At 41.9% G+C, this 18506-nt stretch overlaps 1 protein-coding gene across 1 annotated transcript; it reads right to left on the bottom strand.

Annotated features, from left to right (window-relative positions):
- Positions 1–7886: 7886 nt before the first annotated feature.
- On the bottom strand, positions 7887–15155 carry LOC144259190 (natural killer cells antigen CD94-like). Its single transcript, XM_077807370.1, has 7 exons — positions 15062–15155; positions 13024–13119; positions 12501–12596; positions 10537–10704; positions 9479–9630; positions 8617–8720; positions 7887–8004 (listed from the first exon to the last, which is right to left on the bottom strand). The coding sequence occupies exons 1-7, from the start codon at positions 15153–15155 to the stop codon at positions 7887–7889; spliced, it is 828 nt and encodes a 275-aa protein (XP_077663496.1).
- Between the last annotated feature and the right edge of the window lie 3351 nt (positions 15156–18506).

Here is an 18506-nt window from a genome sequence, read left to right as displayed (position 1 = left end):
CACGGAGCTGTGAGCACGGGCGTGTTTTTGACATGGTTCACCCCCATCCTGGATACTTGCCCTTTTTGCACCGTGAGAGAAACCCTGGCGCACGTATATTTAGAGTGTGCCAGGCTGCAGCCCCTTTTCCGGCTCCTCACAAATATTTTATTAAGCTTTTGGCTACACTTTTCCCCTCACCTTTTTATCTACAAGCTCCCCATCCGTGGCCCCACAAAATTGCGAGATCTCCTGGTTAACCTCCTCCTAGCCCTAGCTAAAACAGCCATTTATAAAACCAGAGAGGGGAGGTTGGCTAATGAAGCGTCCTGTGATTGTAGGGCCGTTTTCCGATCCTCAGTACATTCACGTATCCGGGCGGAGTTCCTCTGGGCGGCGTCCACCGACTCCCTTGACGCCTTCGAGGAGCGGTGGGCACTGTCTGAGGTTCTCTGCTCGGTGACCCCGTCCGGTTCCCTCCGTCTGACCCTTTGATTGAGGGGAAGAGCGAGAGACCCCAGCCCCAGCCGTTGCCACTGTGGTTACCATCATCACTGTCACCTAGGAGGGGTCCTATCACAGGTGGTGTACGTCCCCCCCACCCCCAAACCGCCCACCCCGCAGCCATGCCCATCTGGTCGGGCACTCTCAGGAGAGGGATAATCGGTGACACTGGGCGTGGCACTAGGTAACTCGAGGGGATGGAAGACCATGAGTGTCGAGGAAGCCCCCCTGCTCTAGGCCACCAGGTAACTCAGGAGGGTGGAAGATCACGAGTGTCGAGGAAGCCCCCCTGCTCTGGGCCCAGGCTAGCCTGAACACTTCTCCCTCCTGAAGGCTGCTGTGTTATACCTTGTGTTTGCTTTTGTTTTGTTGCATAGTTTTGCTTTATCCTTTTTGGTGATTTCTTGTAAGTGTTACACAAATAGAATTCTTTTCTGCTTCAAAAAACACTCTCCTGCTGCCCTGCGGCCATGCTGTACCACAGTATATTATTTCTATTAAAGAAATAACTGACTTAATGTAACTTGTATTGGTCATGATTGGGCTGGGCAGAACAGGACATACATTTCTGGTGGTAAATTTAAGACAGAGGGTGTGTTGGGGGTCACCCTGCAGTATAACCAAGGCTGGTGAGAGCCAGAATGTAACCCAAGTGTGGCTGGCAGGCTGCAGTTACACACAGACACTCAGGGTGTGGCTTGCATGCTGGAAGGCTGCTTGTGAGGGGCACAAGTGGAACTCCTTCAACAAGACATTGTAAGGCACCCAAGATTGCAGGGGAAGGGTGACGCAGCTGCTCATTAGTCTAGACTGTAGCCTGGTATGTCACAATGGGATTGTCATATTGTTGACGACATGGTTTGTAAGAGCAATAACGTGCTCTTCATCCCTCTTCAGTGCAGAGACAAGGACTTGTTTGTGGACTTTGTCTTCACTACTGTAGTAAAGAGAGAGAGCGCGCCTGGAGCACTAGGCCTGCGGAAAGATCTGAGGCCTGAAGCATATCAGCAAAATCAGGTCATGCCATGAACCAAAGTCAGGGCATGTATTAAAGCAGATGCTTACAATTTTACATGACCTTGACAAAGGTCTTGCTAGTGTTGCCAAAACACAGGTGCTCCTAAGAAGCAACAGACATTGGGTATGTGTGTGAACACACTCCAAAAGATTAGCCCAGGTACCTCCTGACCTAGCACAAAATAATATGGTTTCACTGAAGTGATGACTAGGGATATTTAGCCCAAGACACCTGGAGCAAGATACAAGAGGAGGTAACAAGCAGACGTCATGAAAGACATGAGGGGGTACCTAAGTTGTAGTCTATAAATGTCAGGGTACTTCAGTGTAACCCTTTGTGTGGCCTAGGGGACAGCAGAGATTCATGCGCTGACTGAGCCATTCCTTGCAATGGAGAACTCGTGTTTTAGTGTATCTGTAACCACGGAGGCAGGGCACTAGTACTGTGCCATGAGGACAATAAACCTGGCCGAGTGCCTTTGTCAATGAACCGTGCCTGTGGTCTTTCTTTATGAGTAACATTGAGGTGTGCTGAATTAGCAAGCTGTGCTATTGTAACCCACATGCCTAATCGGGAGATATCTCTTTAAGAGATCTATTGGGGAGTGAGTTGCGTCTGGGTCATTGTTGCTAGGCAGATGCATAAGTAACACTCAACAACTAGAAGTTTCTGGAATTGTATGGAGAAGAACAAACCACGTTCAGCACTGTGTTAGCGAACCATGACTAAACCCGCAATACGAGCTCCATGATGAAAGCACAGTCTTTTCATCGACAGTTTGTCCCGTTGATTGAATTGAGTCAAGTCATGGAGTGAGTTATTCCATACAAGAAGTGTAACAGAATCAGAGCCATTGTGATTATAATTGACAGCATCCAGGGTTTTCCAACAAAACGATCTGACCTCACCCAAAATGAAGATGAAATCAAAGTGTAGGACATTTTTGATCAATTCTTCATGGTTAGAATGTAAATTCTGTCTCCTGTCCCCTGCTGTCACTGCTTGAGTTTCCCATGCTTATTGTGTAATTAATGGCGGGAAGAAAACAAAAGCAAAAAAATGTGTTCATTTTCCACTAAGTAAACTAATTGACCTTAAGTATTGCTTTAGTCAGGAAATACAGACTTTTCAAAGGACATCAAACAGGAAATGTTTAGTTGTAACTGGTATTGAATAGGTGCAGTTGTGCTGAATTAGAGCATTATCAGTGGATTCCTACAATTTTTTCTGTTAGATGAGATTTGCTGTCGTGCAAGTGACTGTTAAGTTGGCTTTCACAATGAAATAAAACTGCTCCAATGAAAGCACAGCAGCAGCTCAGCGTCTCACACATGCAGACGCCCACCTCAGCATGGTAACTTCAAAATGTCAGTGGGACCATTTAAAAGCTATAATTGTTAAGCCAGAGCAGTTAAAATTAGACACTCACATGGAGTCCAGGCACTCTTACTAAATAGTGGATCTGGCCCCAAACGTTAAATTACAAAAAAATAGATTTGATACGTCATATATTCAGATAATTAGAAACATCATATATTAAAAGCTTCTTTGAAATTTTTAATTTAGACAAACAAACAAACAGCTGAAAAGAAAAAAGGGGGACAAAGAAAAAAAATCCCAAAAAAATACTACATGCAGATGGAGTTGAGATTCAGAGAACAGATCAATGCTTTAGGGTAATACAAACATATTGCACACGTAGTGCACCCAAACAACTTTAACCCAGCCATGTGGTGGTGTCTTTTTTTTCCCCTTTCAAAAAAAGGAAAAACTTTAATATGTCTTTTACAGTTAGTTCAATCTACTCTGTGAGCACAGTCACTAAAATGCATTAATCACAAGCATATGGTTATTGCATGGTCTCCCCTCACTAATCCTCACATTCCATAAATTAGTGCACAGCTTTACTGGGATTCTTTCCCCATTCCCATAAAATCTTTATTAGGGTGCTAAATCTGTTGAATGAAATCAAGATTATGCCCTTGATTTACACTACCACACAGTACAGTACAGTAACCACAAGATCAAAGCTTACGTAATCAAAACCCTGGAATATTTGGAGTAGCTGCTCTAATATCTCCAGACTTTCAGCTAATAGGAGATAAAAGTGTTACACTGACCTTATTCAAGTACTTTTCGGGCTTGTTCCCAAGCTGACTGAAGCCCCCTCCTTCCCTTGTGTAGGTTCTGCAAGGGTGTGACAGACTGACACTATCCTGGGGACACCTTATGGCATTAAAATAACTTAATTCAGTAAAGTTTAAATTGTATTAAATAAGGTTTAATAACTTTTGGGTACATTGTATTAAAAATGTTGTTGTGTACTGGCTTTTGTGGATTTGTATGTAAGTCCACCAGGAGCACGTGGGTGCTAATATAATTCCGCAGGTCACAAGCCCTTTGTAGCCATGTGAAGAGGTTGCCACATTCTAGTTCAAACCGGATTCTCTACAGATCAACAGACAAAGAAAGGATTTATGGATAAAGAGCCTGGCTTTAAACAGGCTCAGGGCCTTCTTCCTGATCCAGCAAAAAGACAGGATCCCTCATCCATGGAGGGAAGCATTGGAAGGACTTGGCCTGCTCAGGCCCCAAAAGACTGGGTGCTGGTGGTAAGATGAAGCTATAATGACCTTGAAACCACAAGGAAGCCCCTTGGGCAGGGTTCTGAAGGACTGCTCCTGCCAGAGCCCATTTTGGGGTTGTTGTGATCTCTGGTAAGCTGCTTAGGAGGAGTGTAGGTTCTTTTATTGTTTTTAAGAGGTTTTTCTCTGTAGTGCTTTTACCTTTAGAATAAAATATGTTTTCATAGGACGTGCTGGTTGTGGAATCTTATAACTGTGACAATTCCACTGTTATCAGTATCAAAAGAGAAAAGCAAGCAAGGTGTGTTTAGGCAGACTGGGAATAACACAATGGAGCAGGGAACTACTCAGCCTGGAAATATCCCCGTCAGGATTGAGAGAGAGAAGTGGGTCTCCACCTAAGGAAGGTGATAGCTAGATGGCTGGAAACCTTAGAGTTGGTGCCCTTGCTGGACCGGAGAAAGGGGATAAAGATGCAGTTACGCTGAACTGCAACAAAGCATTCCCTCAAATCAGACTGTTGCTCAATTCAGTACCTGCCTGCCCTTCTGTACCTGGAGCCCAGGTCTTGGTCCACATACAGGTATGTAAGGGGCACTTTCGTAAGGTATTTCCCTAATCATTTCTGATTTGTGCAGAGTCTAAGTCCAAAGGTTGCAAACATGCTTAGCCACAGCAAGGCATCTAAAGAAGTGGCCTGATTCAGAGAGGCTGAGAAATCAGCTCTCCTGGATTTCTCCTGTTAGAGAATTGGCTCATTGTTTGTAGTACACCTGTATGATACAAAGCACTACAGGTCTGAGTCTGCCACCTTCATGATCAATGAGTAGTTTCTTACTCTGCAGATTGTCCCATGGGTTGAATTGAAGCAAGTCATGGAGTGAGGTGCCATCTAACAAAAGTGGGATGGAATCAGGCCCTTTATAATTGTGAGTGATAGGATCCAGGATTTTCCAAAAAATGATCTGCCCTTGCTCAAAATGAAGAAGTCCCCATCGTGAAGGAACTTTTTGATTTATTCCTTACTGCTAGAATATACATCCTTTTCAAGTCTCTTGATGTCACCGTTTCACTTTTAGCTGTTGAATGGAAAGGAAAATACCCCCAAACACTTCTCCAGTGTTTTCTATGTTCATAAACTGATAATAAGTCCTACATTTTCCAGGAACTTCAAACTTTTCAAATGTCATTAAACAAGGAAATGTTTAATTGTAACTGATATTGAATTAATGCCAAATGAATTGATGTGCAGAGTTTTCATCATTAGGAGGATTTGCCATTAAGCCACTAGATCTTCAATAAGCTGGATTGTAAGTATTCATGTTGCAAAGAGTTTTCACAAGCGTAAAGATAGTTATGAAATTAAAAGAATTAAAGGTAGCTTACATTTGGTTAAGAAAATAATGTATTTGCTTTACAGTTTGTGGCTAGTAGGGAAAAGGCTGTAGCAGTAAATAAAAGAAGGCCGTGAAAATAAAGTTAAGACCAGGATGTAGTATGGAAAGAATGTATGGTTAAAAAAATAACTAATAAAATAAAGGGCTGTAGTAACAAAAAAAAAGAAAAACTGTCATAAAAGAAACAAGGGCAAACCTTCCCAAGGTTCCACTAGTAAGCAAGGAATGGGGAGAAGAGAGGAAAGGAAGACTCTGGAGGAAGGAAAGAAGTTAGAATAAGCTGCTTCAGACACGTTTTTTGTTAAGGGTAGCAAGTTAGCTGAAGGGTATAAAGAGAGCCATGAATCTGATGGTACCTTGTCAGACCAAACCTGAGCATGCTGACTCACGCCAGGATGACACTGAGTTCCTTAGGTCTGGCCTAGTTGTAAGAATACTGATCAGATGTTTATGAATGCTTTGATACTGTATTGGGTGCAGTGATGACTTATTTTTAGGCTGTTAGGCACGTTTAGAACAATTGTATACAATAATATTTGGCCTTTAGAGTTAATATAGGAATTTAAGGTGAAATTATTATCTGGTGGTCTCCCATATTAATTTCAAATATTATTAATAATTCCAACAAGAAGGTAATCAATGTATTAAGTTCTTTAACCTGCCAAACAGAAAAATTGCTCCTGTGAAACCACAACAGCAGCTCAGCTTCTCACAGATGCAGATGCCCACCTCAACATGGGAAATTCAGCACTTTGCTGGGATCATTTAAATATTACAAACATTAAACCACAGCTTCTACAAAACAAGTCCAGGTACTTTCACTAAATACCAGCTCTAAGCCTTGTTCTCCCTGATCCTGTGTCTGGTAGGGGCTAACTTGGCCCTGTGCAACTAAGACCAACTTTGGCAAGATCATAGAATATCAGGATTGGAAGGGACCTCAGGAGGTCATCTAGTCCAACCCCCTGCTCAAAGCAGGACCAATCCCCAAGTTTTGCCCCACATCCCTAAATGGCTCCCTCAAGGTTTGAACTCACAACCCTGGATTTAGCAGGCCAATGCTCAAACCACTGAGCTATCCCTCCCCCCTAGATCTTCAGCTGGTATGATTTGGTGAAGTTTTTTTGACTTCAGTAGCTCAATTAAGTTACACCAGCTAGAAATCCAGCCCTTCATCTCTTATTGTCATTTCAATTCTTGTTAAAAAATTCTGAACAAATAGGTTGTTGAAGGAGACTGTGAACATTCCAGAGAATGGCTTCAAAAACATTTAGACTGGACAACTGTCAACTATTGGAAATGGGCAACGTCCACCTTAATTGAATTAGCCTCATTAGCACTGACCCCCCACTTGGTAAGGCAACTCCCATCTTTTCATGTGCTGTAATATTTGTACTGCTTTCTGTGTTTTGCACTCCATGCATCTGATGAAGTGGGTTTTAGCCCACAAAAGCTTATGCCCAAATAAATTTGTTAGTCTCTAAGGTGCCATGAGGACTCCTCGTTGTTTTTGCTGATACAGACTAATACGGCTACCACTCTGAAACCTGCCCTAAGCTTGACACTCATGGTCGTGAGCTACTCCAGGCAGGGGGGAGTGACAGTGCCAAATTTAAGCACTTCATTTGTTTATCTCAAGCTGTAGAGACTCATGATGTTAGCTTTGGAGGCCCCCAGTTCAATCCATGGTCATAGCCAAGATTGCAGTTGCTATAAAATAGAAGCTGATCTGGGATTCAAACTGCTGTGAGCCTGAACCAGCTTTCTCCATTCAGGGAAAGTATGTAACCCACTGCTGAGTGTGAGTGACAGGTACCCCTGTGTGCCCCAACCACAGAGCATGTGAGTGTGTAACAGCTGCCAGCTAGGGAGTTATTTCTCTGACTCAGGCTTTTAGCTCTAGACATCCCCAGCTCAATCCCCAGGCACCAAGATGGTGATTCTCACTATTATGAATGCTTGTCTTCCTCTCCCATTCCTCTTTTGTCTCCGTATGAGCCTCATTTATTGTATTTTGTTTGATTTTACACTATAAGCTTTTTGGGGCAAATTGTATTTTTCCGTAAAACACCCCGTGCACAAACAACACTATATTTTTTACAAAGTATTTATTAATATTTACACTAATGGCCTCTGAAATCAACTCTTATCAACCCAGATGGGAATGACAGTCATTCAGTATGGTGGGAGTGGTCTGGTTGGCTGGAGAAGATTCCAGTTTGGGGTGTCTGCCCTGCTTCTTGACAGTCTGCTGTTTGTTTTATCACCTGAAACTGCAGCCCCTCAGTCTGAAGGGTAACACAGCAAATTGAAGGGGTTGTGATTTCTCTTTGTCTTTGGAACATCCCAGGGTATGTGTCTCATGGATGCTGTGATCCTCCCATGTTGTTCAGCAGGCTTCAGCTAAGCAGCTCTCTTCTCACAAATACAGCGATATTGTTGTGTACAGTTATAGGAGATGGCTTCTCCTGCATTCAGAAGTACACAGGACTCTCCAGGCTCTTGCTTCTTTACTTGGAACCTGGGGTGGAAAGCTATATTTAACACTCAGCCATGCCATTTTTGTAAAATCACAAACAGTGTCGTTGCATTTGGCTGCCTAAATATTGGGGTTAACTTGCCTTACCTATTAATTTCACTTCTCAGAATAACATGTCCTGCAAGCTGAGCTATGAAAAGCATTTCTTTGTGATTTGGAATGTTTTTGGCTCGAGATTGTTAATTTAGCTGAGGTGGCCTCTTGTTTTAAATTTACTGCAGTTGTTGTACAATTTAATGTTCAGGGGTAGGAGGGTAGTCTCTTCCTTTCCTCATTAAGTGTAATGGTGGCATCACCCTTATCAATGTTTCAACTTTGAAATATCCCATTTAGAATATTTGTGAATGTCTATATTAATATGTAGTTCTGACAGTTACAGCTACCACTGCTAATGTTGTACAATTGTTTTATTATGTTTATTCATTTAGATTTAAAAAAGTCAAACAGCACCACTCCTTCCTGTGAGAATTTGTAACCGTAAAAAATACACAATAATTCTACAAGTTCAGTAGCAAAGCCAGACGCAAATTCTGTAAGAAATGCACAAGGATGTAAAACACAAGTGAACAACTTCTAGATCTGCCAGAGACTTACAGGTCAGTGGAATGAGCTGTGCCATCCTCCCATATCCAGCTTGTAGCAGCTCCCTTCCGTAACAGTCCAATCCAGTGAAAACACGCCCATCTGTTTATGAAATCCTGTTTGGGAACATGACTAAATCATTTACATGGTAGGCGTATGGATACCAGGGATGAGAATGAGGTTAATGTGTCCCAGTCGGGACCAGTGTGTTGTAATGCCCATACATTGGCAAATCACACTCCATTTTTTCCAGAAAAGTCAGCCATAAATTTTATGGAGCTTTTGCACCTGTCCCTCATGGAAGCATCACAGCTACCATCCTGGCTGAGAAGAACTGATAGGATACCCTGGAGAACAAGTCAACACAATTGTCTCATCAGCCAGGGGTATCACTAATGAGACATGAGGAGTTCTCTTCCCAAGCAGCAGAAATACTAACCCAACAGCATATCCAGCCTCTGTTAAAGAGAGACAAAGCTTGATTTTATTTTCAGATAGGTTTCATTTCATTGACTTCAATGGAGGAAGTCGTGATTCACGATGGAGTGAGAGGAGACTCAGACCCTAGGAATGGACTCTGTCCCTTCCTCATATTATGTAGAGCACTAATCCCTAGGCTAGGACATCACACTCTCTTTAATCACTCTTGAAGTCAGTGATCAAATTTTCATTCACTCTTTCTCTGGTGCTCAAAATCTGCCCAGTCTCCCTTGGGGACACAGTTCTGAATAGAACACAAACAGTTTAGAAAGTCATTTACCCTGCCAGTGTTATTTTTCATTTAATACCCATATCCCACTTCCCCACCAGATAGATATTGGGCAGATGTAGTTTGGAAAATATAGGAAAATAAGGCAAAGGGTAAATTCCCTACCAGTTCTTCCTTGTTCTCTATCTTCAGTAGTCTAGACCCATGAGACAAGCAGTATTTTTTACTCTTCTGCCAGGAGCTCCTTTCATTAGTAAAATGGTAACACTTCCCTCTATGCTGTATCCAGCCCTCAGGGCAAGAGCTGCATTTATCTACTGGAAAAAGAGAGCAATGTAGACCCATTATAGTTCTGTATTGATGTGTGCGACACAGTTTGATACTGAATGTCACCATGTATTCGCTAGTGTGTATATTTCTCACGGGGAATGTAGTGTTTGTCTTGCCAGCTAGGATGAAGCTGATGTTGGTGACCCCAAAATAACCTGGGATACGGGATACTTGGGTCAAGGCCCTTTTCTGATTCAGGCAGAAAAGGGACTTAACCCTGGTTCTCCCTCATCCCTCAACACCAGGCTATCGCCTACTCTGGGGCTTCTCTGTTTTTTCACGGAAAACTTTGAAAAGTCTCGGTTTTATCCCAACATGAAATGGGAAAATTTTGAATTCTCAAAAGTGCTCATGGGACAGGAAATCTGTTTCCCAGCCAGCTCCATTCAGATCACAATGAACAAGAAAGGTAATGAGAGCACTAGTGGAGAGAGGAAGCAATCCTCACGATGGCAATGATGATGATGTTGACTAGAATGAAAACCTGATAACCAAGCTAGCGCAGAGTCGGTGCTGTGGGAGGGAAGTGCAGGAGGATCTCTCTGTGCAGCAGCCTATTTGTCTGTTGCATTTGTCAAAATCCCTCTGTTTATCAGTGTCTTTCCCTTGTACCATTGAGAGATGTAAGTTGGGAAGGAGCTGCCCAGGTTTCTCTACTTTGAAGCTAGTGAGCCAGGGATCATTGATTATGTCCACTATTAAGGACACCATATTTTTGCTCAGATTTGTTTGTTGCTTTCCATGTAATTAATACTTAGATGAGGCCCTTGTACACTGTGTGCACAGGGACAGAAGTACCCTTTTTTGTTAATAAGAACAAGGAGAGCTGAATTCTGATTAAGCAACAATATTACCATAAAGGATATAACAGAAGAGTGAGCTCTGATCAATACCTTTCTTATTCAGAACATTTGAGAGTTCTGTGTTATTGGCTTGGAGATCATCTCTTTGCTGCATGCAGTTTTTCAGAATTTCCTGCAATTGAGTGAAGTTTTTCAGAATAACCTGTTTCTGGATAAGTTCCTCATTCTGTCTTCTCACTTGATGGGAAGCCTGGAGAACTTAAATCCACGTCCCAAGAAATCAGTTAAAACAAAATGAAATACACTTATATAAAACATTTGCCTTTTGCATTATAAGGATGCTAACAGCAATTGTGACAGTTGTCATCATGGCTTACACACTGGGGATTGAACTGGAGACCTTCTGAGCTAAAAGCATGGACTCCTACAGCTTGAGTTAAAGACTTTGTCTACCCTGGAGGGATAGGTCAACATAGCTACGGTAGTCAGGAGTGTGAAAAAAACATTCTACTAAATGATATAGTTACGCCAACTTACCCCCCAGCACAGATACAGCTATGTAAATGGAAGAATGCTACGTAGCTACCATCATTTCGGGGTGGGGGTGGGTGTTTCTATTCCAATGGAAAAACTCCTTCCATCGGAATAGGTCACGTATACGCTTTGGGGTTATGACAGCTAAGCTATGGTAATTTAGCTATGCTGGTACAGTGTCCATAGCATAGACATATCCAAAGACAGAAAGGTCAGTAGTCATGGGCTGTAACAAGTCATATCCTCTGTGGATTAGCACACAGGGGGACATGTAACCCATGCTCATTAGTGGGTTACAAAATATGGAATTTCAGTTCTATTCTGATGTTAAAGGAATTAAGGAATTGCTGTAACACTGCTTTGCCTTTCAGAAAACAATCTCCATGGGTTTAAAATCTGACTAACAGAATATGTGCCAAAGAGGTTTTTGTCAAAATGTCATTTTTGTTTAAATTTCCTGGCTAGCTATTCTCATAATTTACACTGATGTAAGTGAGAACAGAATGAAGGCCCCTTTTTCTTTTGGACTGACAAACTAAGCAAAATTGAAAAATCAGGACAGAAAATATGGAGCCACGCAGTTCTGTATCACAATTAGAGCTGAATGAATCATAATTTCTTTGGTTTGGAGCTGAAATATCTGGAACAAAAATTGATTACTTTCGAACCAAAACTTATTTTTTTCAGTTTTTCTCGCCAAAAAAAACCCCAACAAAATTAATTTCAGATCTAAAAGCAGCCAAAATAAAATGAAAAAACTGAAATAAAACAAAAAACTGGGGGGTTGTGTTTCACTTCATTTTTGGGATATTTTTCAATCCACAATATTTTTTTCCATTCTCCGTTTAATTTTGTTTTCAAGTAGTTTTCATACTTTCATTCTCAAATCATTGAAATAAACCATTTCGCTTTTTTTAAAAAAATAATTGTTTTTGCCCAAAAATATTCAACAAATTCAATCTGAATACATGAATAGTTTCAGTGCATGGGAAAATGCATTTTTGGGCAAATAAAATATTCATTGAAAAAAAAATTCCCCCAGTCGTAGTCATGATGCCATTTCTAACCACATTTAAACAGTAGTCAGAGTTTCAAATCAACTTTAGCCTTAACTCAGAAAGACTCTTAGGACCACCCCGCTCCCTAGGCTTCAGAGCTGGATGTGCAGCAAAAGACGTAACTTCGAAGTGCTGTCTATACAGGTATTTGTAGAGCACTAGTGCAAACCCTGCTAGCCACAGTTTGTTGACCTGGGCTGAAAGGCTCCTGCTTGTTCCAAACTGTTGTGTAGACGCACCCTTAAAGGCATCTCAGCTTCTCACGCTTCATTGGTAAAATTCAAATCACAGCTCAGCAGGCTACAGGTTCTGAATACCAGTTGTTTTTCACAAAGTAATGCGAACTATGACAGTGGCTCACTTATGCATTTACACATATCACTCAAATGCTTATTAGAAGATCTCTTCTCAACGTTATTATGGTTCAGATCATGTTTTGTTGCCTTCTTGGCAAATACTTACCCATGGAACCCAAAACCCCTGCAGTTACTAGCAAAGCCAGGCAGAGGAGCCCCAGAATCACTGTAATGAGCCATGGTGAAGATGGAGAAGGAGACTCTAACAGAAATAAGAGAGAAAATGAAAGCAAACATGGCTAGATCTCTGCGATCAGATCAGAGCTCTCAGCCACACCAGTCTACCAAAGTCAGAACCCACCTCTCTGGAGCTAAACCAATCCAATCATAATAGCTATTGAATATGTGCTCAATAAAATCTTGTGTGAATTGAGAAGACGTGGAGAAAACAGTCACTCCTGGTGAAGTCCAGATCTGTCACATCCCAATTTCTGCCCAGACATTGGCCCAGCGTGGTCCTAAGCGAGCTCCCATTAACATGCCATTTCCGGCCACAGTAGACAAAATTCTAATTTTATTGTTCCTTAGACATGAGGCCATGGGCAGTGACTACACCAGTAGGAGGATGTTTGACTATGAACACTCTAATAAAAGAAAGTAAGGAACCAGAAGCGCATAGTGCATAATACCTTTGCTCTCTGCACTTGTAGGTCTTTGTTGCCTCTGCTGCTTTGAAGGAGCGTGAAACTTCAGATCAGAGTAGGTTATTTCCTGCTCACTGGTTTCTGGATGGAAAGACAGCTCTATGAAATTGTCATCACAGTAGGTGGGACCATAACTTCACAGATGTTAAGGCTAGAAGACACCATTATGAGCATCAGGTCTGAGTTCCTGCATAATGTAACACAGGCCATAGAACCTCACCCTGTAATTCCTGTTTTCAAGACCAATAACTTGTGGTTGAATTGGGACATATCTTTTAGAAAGAGAGTAAATCTTCATTTAAAGACTCCAAATGGTGGAGAATTATCACATTCCTTGGTAATCTATTCAACTGGTTAATTACACACATTGTTCAAAATTTGTGTCAGATTTCCAGTTTGACCTTTATCAGTCATCCAATTAGGAAGCAGAAACAATAGCATGTGACTTAGGTGACCGATCACATTGATCCAATAGTGAAGTATGAACAGTGAATTCTTGAAGCAGTGGCCACTGCAAATAGTTGACAGCCTACTCAAAGGTTGGAACATAAACTTCTCACTGAATAATTTCATATAGAAACCCACTTTTTAAAAATTGAAGCCTGTTCTCAGATGAGTCATAAATAGAACAAGGGGTGAATTCTCTGAGAGTCAGATTCTTCAATTGTGACTCATGTTGAGTTGTATCTTATTCTGTGAATATGAATAAGGAAAGGAATCAGAATCTGGCCTTGATGGTTTTTTTCCCTGCAGTAATGGCCTAGTAAGACTGAGTAAAATTTAGTAAGGACATATGCATTTGGCCCAAAGGCGGTAACCAGTTAGAGTATGGGGATGGACAGAAAAAAGCACATTGTAAGGTAGTGAGTACAACACTTGTTTCTTATTATTTTCTGCTGTCTTCAAAAAAACCTGACCTTTTGAAACTACACCCTGAGGAGAGGTCCATTGACTGGGAATTACCTGTTCTCAGAAACTGCAGATCAAAGACGTGAGCTGTACAAAGTAACCGTTGAACTATCCATTTGGGTGTCTGGCTTCTGATCATAAAAACTGACATGAACTCGGGACCAAGAGTTTGAAAGACTCACCCTACCACAGCCCTGTGTTGGAGCTGGGGGTGACCTTAGGTAAGCTTTTAGCATGCATATAGGTTCTTGTATTGTTTTAAAATATGTTTTCTCTTTAATGCTTTTTCCCTAAGAATAAATACAGTTTGCTTTCTGAAGGTTGGTTGGTAACTGGAATACACTGTAATAGCCCTTGGAAAAGAGTTAACTGCAGGAGCTGGTCCCCAATCAGACCTGCTGAGAAATTGCAATGACGTGCAGAGAACTGCAAGCCTAAACCCCCAGAAGGCGAGATGTGGGTCTCTGCTTCAAGAGATGTGACAGCTGGGAAGCCGAAATCTTCAGTGGGTGCCCTCAAGGAAGAGCTGGAGGGGGTCAAAGATGTAGTTAAGCCTGGAACCGTGTCAGTGCTTATCCTCAGGTCCAAGAGACCTTTCTCATGAGTGATGGCTCCAAAGCTTTGCTGACTGGCAGAAAGATTCCATGGTGAGCCTGCAGGCCACCGAAGTTCTGGGAAACCTGAACAGGGAACTCAAAATGAAAAATATTTGCTCACAGACCAATCCACCCAGGTGCCTTCTCTTATAGATCAACTGGGGTCAGCTGACCAGTCACAAGTGAACTAGCCTCTTCCCTCATAAATGTCCAGTACCATCCGGTGACAGAAGGGTTTATTACTTCACAATCAAATAATTGTGTTCCAGGGCTTTGTAGGCACAAAGCCATCTCCTTCCCATACCTAGAAGACTATGCATTTCTGGGGGCTCCTTCATATCACAAAGACTGGCACAAAACTAACAACATAGTTCTACTGACATTTGAGAAAAAAACTCTAACACAGATTCTTGATATATAATGTTAGGGTTTGTGGGATAAAGTTCAAGAGGGAGATTTGAGTAGGGATAAAAGCATAATGTTAGACATAGATTCAGGAGATTATAAATATACAGTACCTGTGACCCTGGTGTGCTTTGGTCTTTGTTTTCTCTTCTGCTCTGCAGGTGTATGAAATCTGAGGTCCACATAGGTCACTGACTGCTCACTCATTTCTGGTGGGTTATGGGATAGAAATTCCAGAGATGGGGTTAGTGAACTGAGATGAACATTAGGATTTGTACCTCAGTGAAATGAGCTTTTAGAGCCAGTAAGAGCATCAACATAAACAGGGGAAATGTAACAGGACAGTCTGCTCAGTGGCTCAGTACGAGTACTCCTGCGTTGCTCTCGGACACCTAACTCCCACAAGAAACATATTCTACCATTTATGGCTAGCTAGGCCACTCCGTCTCATCCCAGTGGGTGATGATTTGGCCTCACATATACACACTTTTGTCACCTCCTGGCTGGGCTAGCAATGCTCTGTAGCTGAGCATGAAGCCATCACTTCAGGACACTCCAAGTACTAGAGAATGATGCAGAATGTCTCCTCAACAACACAGGCTGCCGCAAGCACAGTATTCTTGTCAGCAAGTTAAAGAAGTACGGGCTGGATGAATGCACTATAAGGTGGATAGAAAGTTGGCTAGATTGTCGGGCTCAACGGGTAGTGATCAATGGCTCCATGTCTAGTTGGCAGCCGGTGTCAAGTGGAGTGCCCCAGGGGTCGGTCCTGGGGCTGGTTTTGTTCAATATCTTCATTAATGATCTGGAGGATGGTGTGGATTGCACTCTCAGCAAATTTGCGGATGATACTAAAGTAGGAGGAGTGGTAGATACGCTGGAGGGCAGGGATAGGATACAGAGGGACCTAGACAAATTGGAGGATTGAGCCAAAAGAAATCTGATGAGGTTCAATAAGGATAAGAGCAGGGTCCTGCACTTAGGACGGAAGAACCCAATGTACAGCTACAGACTAGGGACCGAATGGCTAGGCAGCAGTTCTGCGGAAAAGGACCTAGGGGTGACAGTGGACGAGAAGCTGGATAAGAGTCAGCAGTGTGCCCTTGTTGCCAAGAAGGCCAATGGCATTTTGGGATGTATAAGTAAGGGGCATAGCGAGCAAATCGAGGGACGTGATCGTCCCCCTCTATTCGAAATTGGTGAGGCCTCATCTGGAATACTGTGTCCAGTTTTGGGCCCCACACTACACGAAGGATGTGGATAAATTGGAAAGAGTCCAGTGAAGGGCAACAAAAATGATTAGGGGTCTGGAACACATGACTTATGAGGAGAGGCTGAGGGAACAGGGATTATTTAGTCTGCAGAAGAGAAGAATGAGGGGGGGTTTGATAGCTGCTTTCAACTACTTGAGAGGTGGTTCCAGAGAGGATGGTTCTAGACTATTCTCAGTGGTAGAAGATGACAGGACAAGGAGTAATGGTCTCAAGTTGCAGTGGGGGAGGTTTAAGTTGGATATTAGGAAAAACTTTTTCACTGGGAGGGTGGTGAAACACTGGAATGCATTACCTAAGGAGGTGGTGGAATCTCCTTCCTTCGAAATTTTTAAGGTCAGGCTTGACAAAGCCCTGGCTGGGATGATTTAATTGGGGATTGGTCCTGCTTTTGAGCAGGGGGTTGGACTAGATGACCTCCTGAAGTCCCTTCCAACCTTGATATTCTATGATTCTTTGCAAAGGGAAAGCTCACAATGAAACCTGATTACTGAGGACCTTTGTCAATGAGGGAAAAGAAATTTTCCACTGGAAGTCACACAAAGAGAAATGCTAAATTCCCTGAAGCTTCCTAATAGAGCTAGCTGAAAATTTTCCATCATAACTTTTTTGCAATGGAAAATTGGGGTTTTGACTGAACATAAACATTTGAGGAAAGGATCTGCTTTCCTTTTTTTTTTTTTTAAGGAACAAAATTCAAAATCCAATCCTCAAAATTTTCATCCATGCACAGAAAATTTGGGCAAAAAACTGACAAAACACAAAACCACTAGTACAATTAAACATTTTCAGACAAAAACTAAAAATGTTAAGTTTTTCGATTAATAGTCAAAACTTTCCACGGAAAAAATCCCACTTTCCAAACTGATCTATTTTGGGGGTTTTCTCCTCTTTTGCAGAACTCTGTGGGGGAATGTCCCCTCCCAATTCTACACATAAGCTTCTTGTTCTAGCCCATTCTCCCCTTCCACTCATCACTTCAGCACTGGATCTCTGATACCTATAGGAAGGAAGACTTGCTCCTTGCATGTGGGAGGGAATGTGAACATGGGAAGGGAATCTGAAGAAACCAGGAACTGGTGAGGAGCGAAATCAAAACAGCACTCCCCATTCCTGTGGTCCTAGTGATATCTGAGATCTGTAGCACAGAAGAACACCCAAGAAACCTTCTGAAAATCACTGGATCCACTTTCAAGCTTCTGCATTTCCTGGGGTTCCTGTGTATGATGTTTGTTTTATTTGAGGTTAGTTTAATTCTAATGCTCTTGGAAGGCTATCTTCATACCATGTCCCTGCAACTTTAACTTCACCTTAACAAAATTCTTGTGTGAAACTGAATATACTTTGGTTACCTCCATATCTTACTCAAAGGATGTTGAAGAGCAAGCAACTAAAACACTTTTTTATTTTTATTGGAAAAGGCAAACTATATGTTTTAATCCCCATATTTTGCCCTACAAATCCTTGTGCATCTTCGTGGAATGTTAGAGAAACTACTTATAGCTTGACTGGTGTCAGAAGAAGCCAGGAAGAAACAGTTACAGGGAGATGACAAGTACAGTCATGGTACTGTATAATCAGAAGACAGCCTTCTAACACTCTAGAACACACTGTGTCTTCTCCATAAAATACTTTGTGTAAATTTGAGATCTTCTAAATCCATGAAAATATCCACTAATTAAAGGAAATTCAGATAAAATTCAACAAAAGACATCCATCATTTAATCAAATCATATCTGATCTATCTACAGTATTTAAGTTTCCATCATTATGGTATGGTTAAGGAGTGGAAGAACTGACGGATGAGGAAAGATTAAGGGTTTGATGTAAGAACTGCAGAAATACCCTAGCTCCCAGGGAAGTCAATGGAAGTTGTGTGTGGTTTAACAATCACTAAGGGGCCTATCATCATTGAGAAAAGAACGGAAGTAAAATCACTAGAGATGGCATAGATGCTACTTAAACAATAACAGAGTCTCAGAGAATACACATACCATTAAACGAGAAAAGAACCAGAAAGGCAAGGAATAAGCTAATATGGCTACATGGTAGGATTCTACAGGCAATTCAAGCCAAAGAGAGCTACTTCAAAATTTGGAAATCTGGCTCTACTGAAGGCAATAAAGAGGATCATAAATTACATCAGGCAATAAGTAAGAAGAGAATTAGAAGAATCAAAATGCATTTGGGAAAGCAAATAGCTAAAGGTGTAAAAACAAACAAGAGATTCTTTAAGTCTAGCAGAAGCAGGAAGCCTATAAAATAATCTGTCGGTCTGATGAATAAT

The sequence above is a fragment of the Eretmochelys imbricata genome, chromosome 1, assembly GCF_965152235.1.
Source record: "Eretmochelys imbricata isolate rEreImb1 chromosome 1, rEreImb1.hap1, whole genome shotgun sequence".
Classification (NCBI taxonomy): Eukaryota; Metazoa; Chordata; order Testudines; family Cheloniidae; genus Eretmochelys; species Eretmochelys imbricata.
The sequence above is the reverse complement of the archived record's forward strand: the minus strand, read 5'-3'. Positions and strand labels throughout refer to the sequence as shown.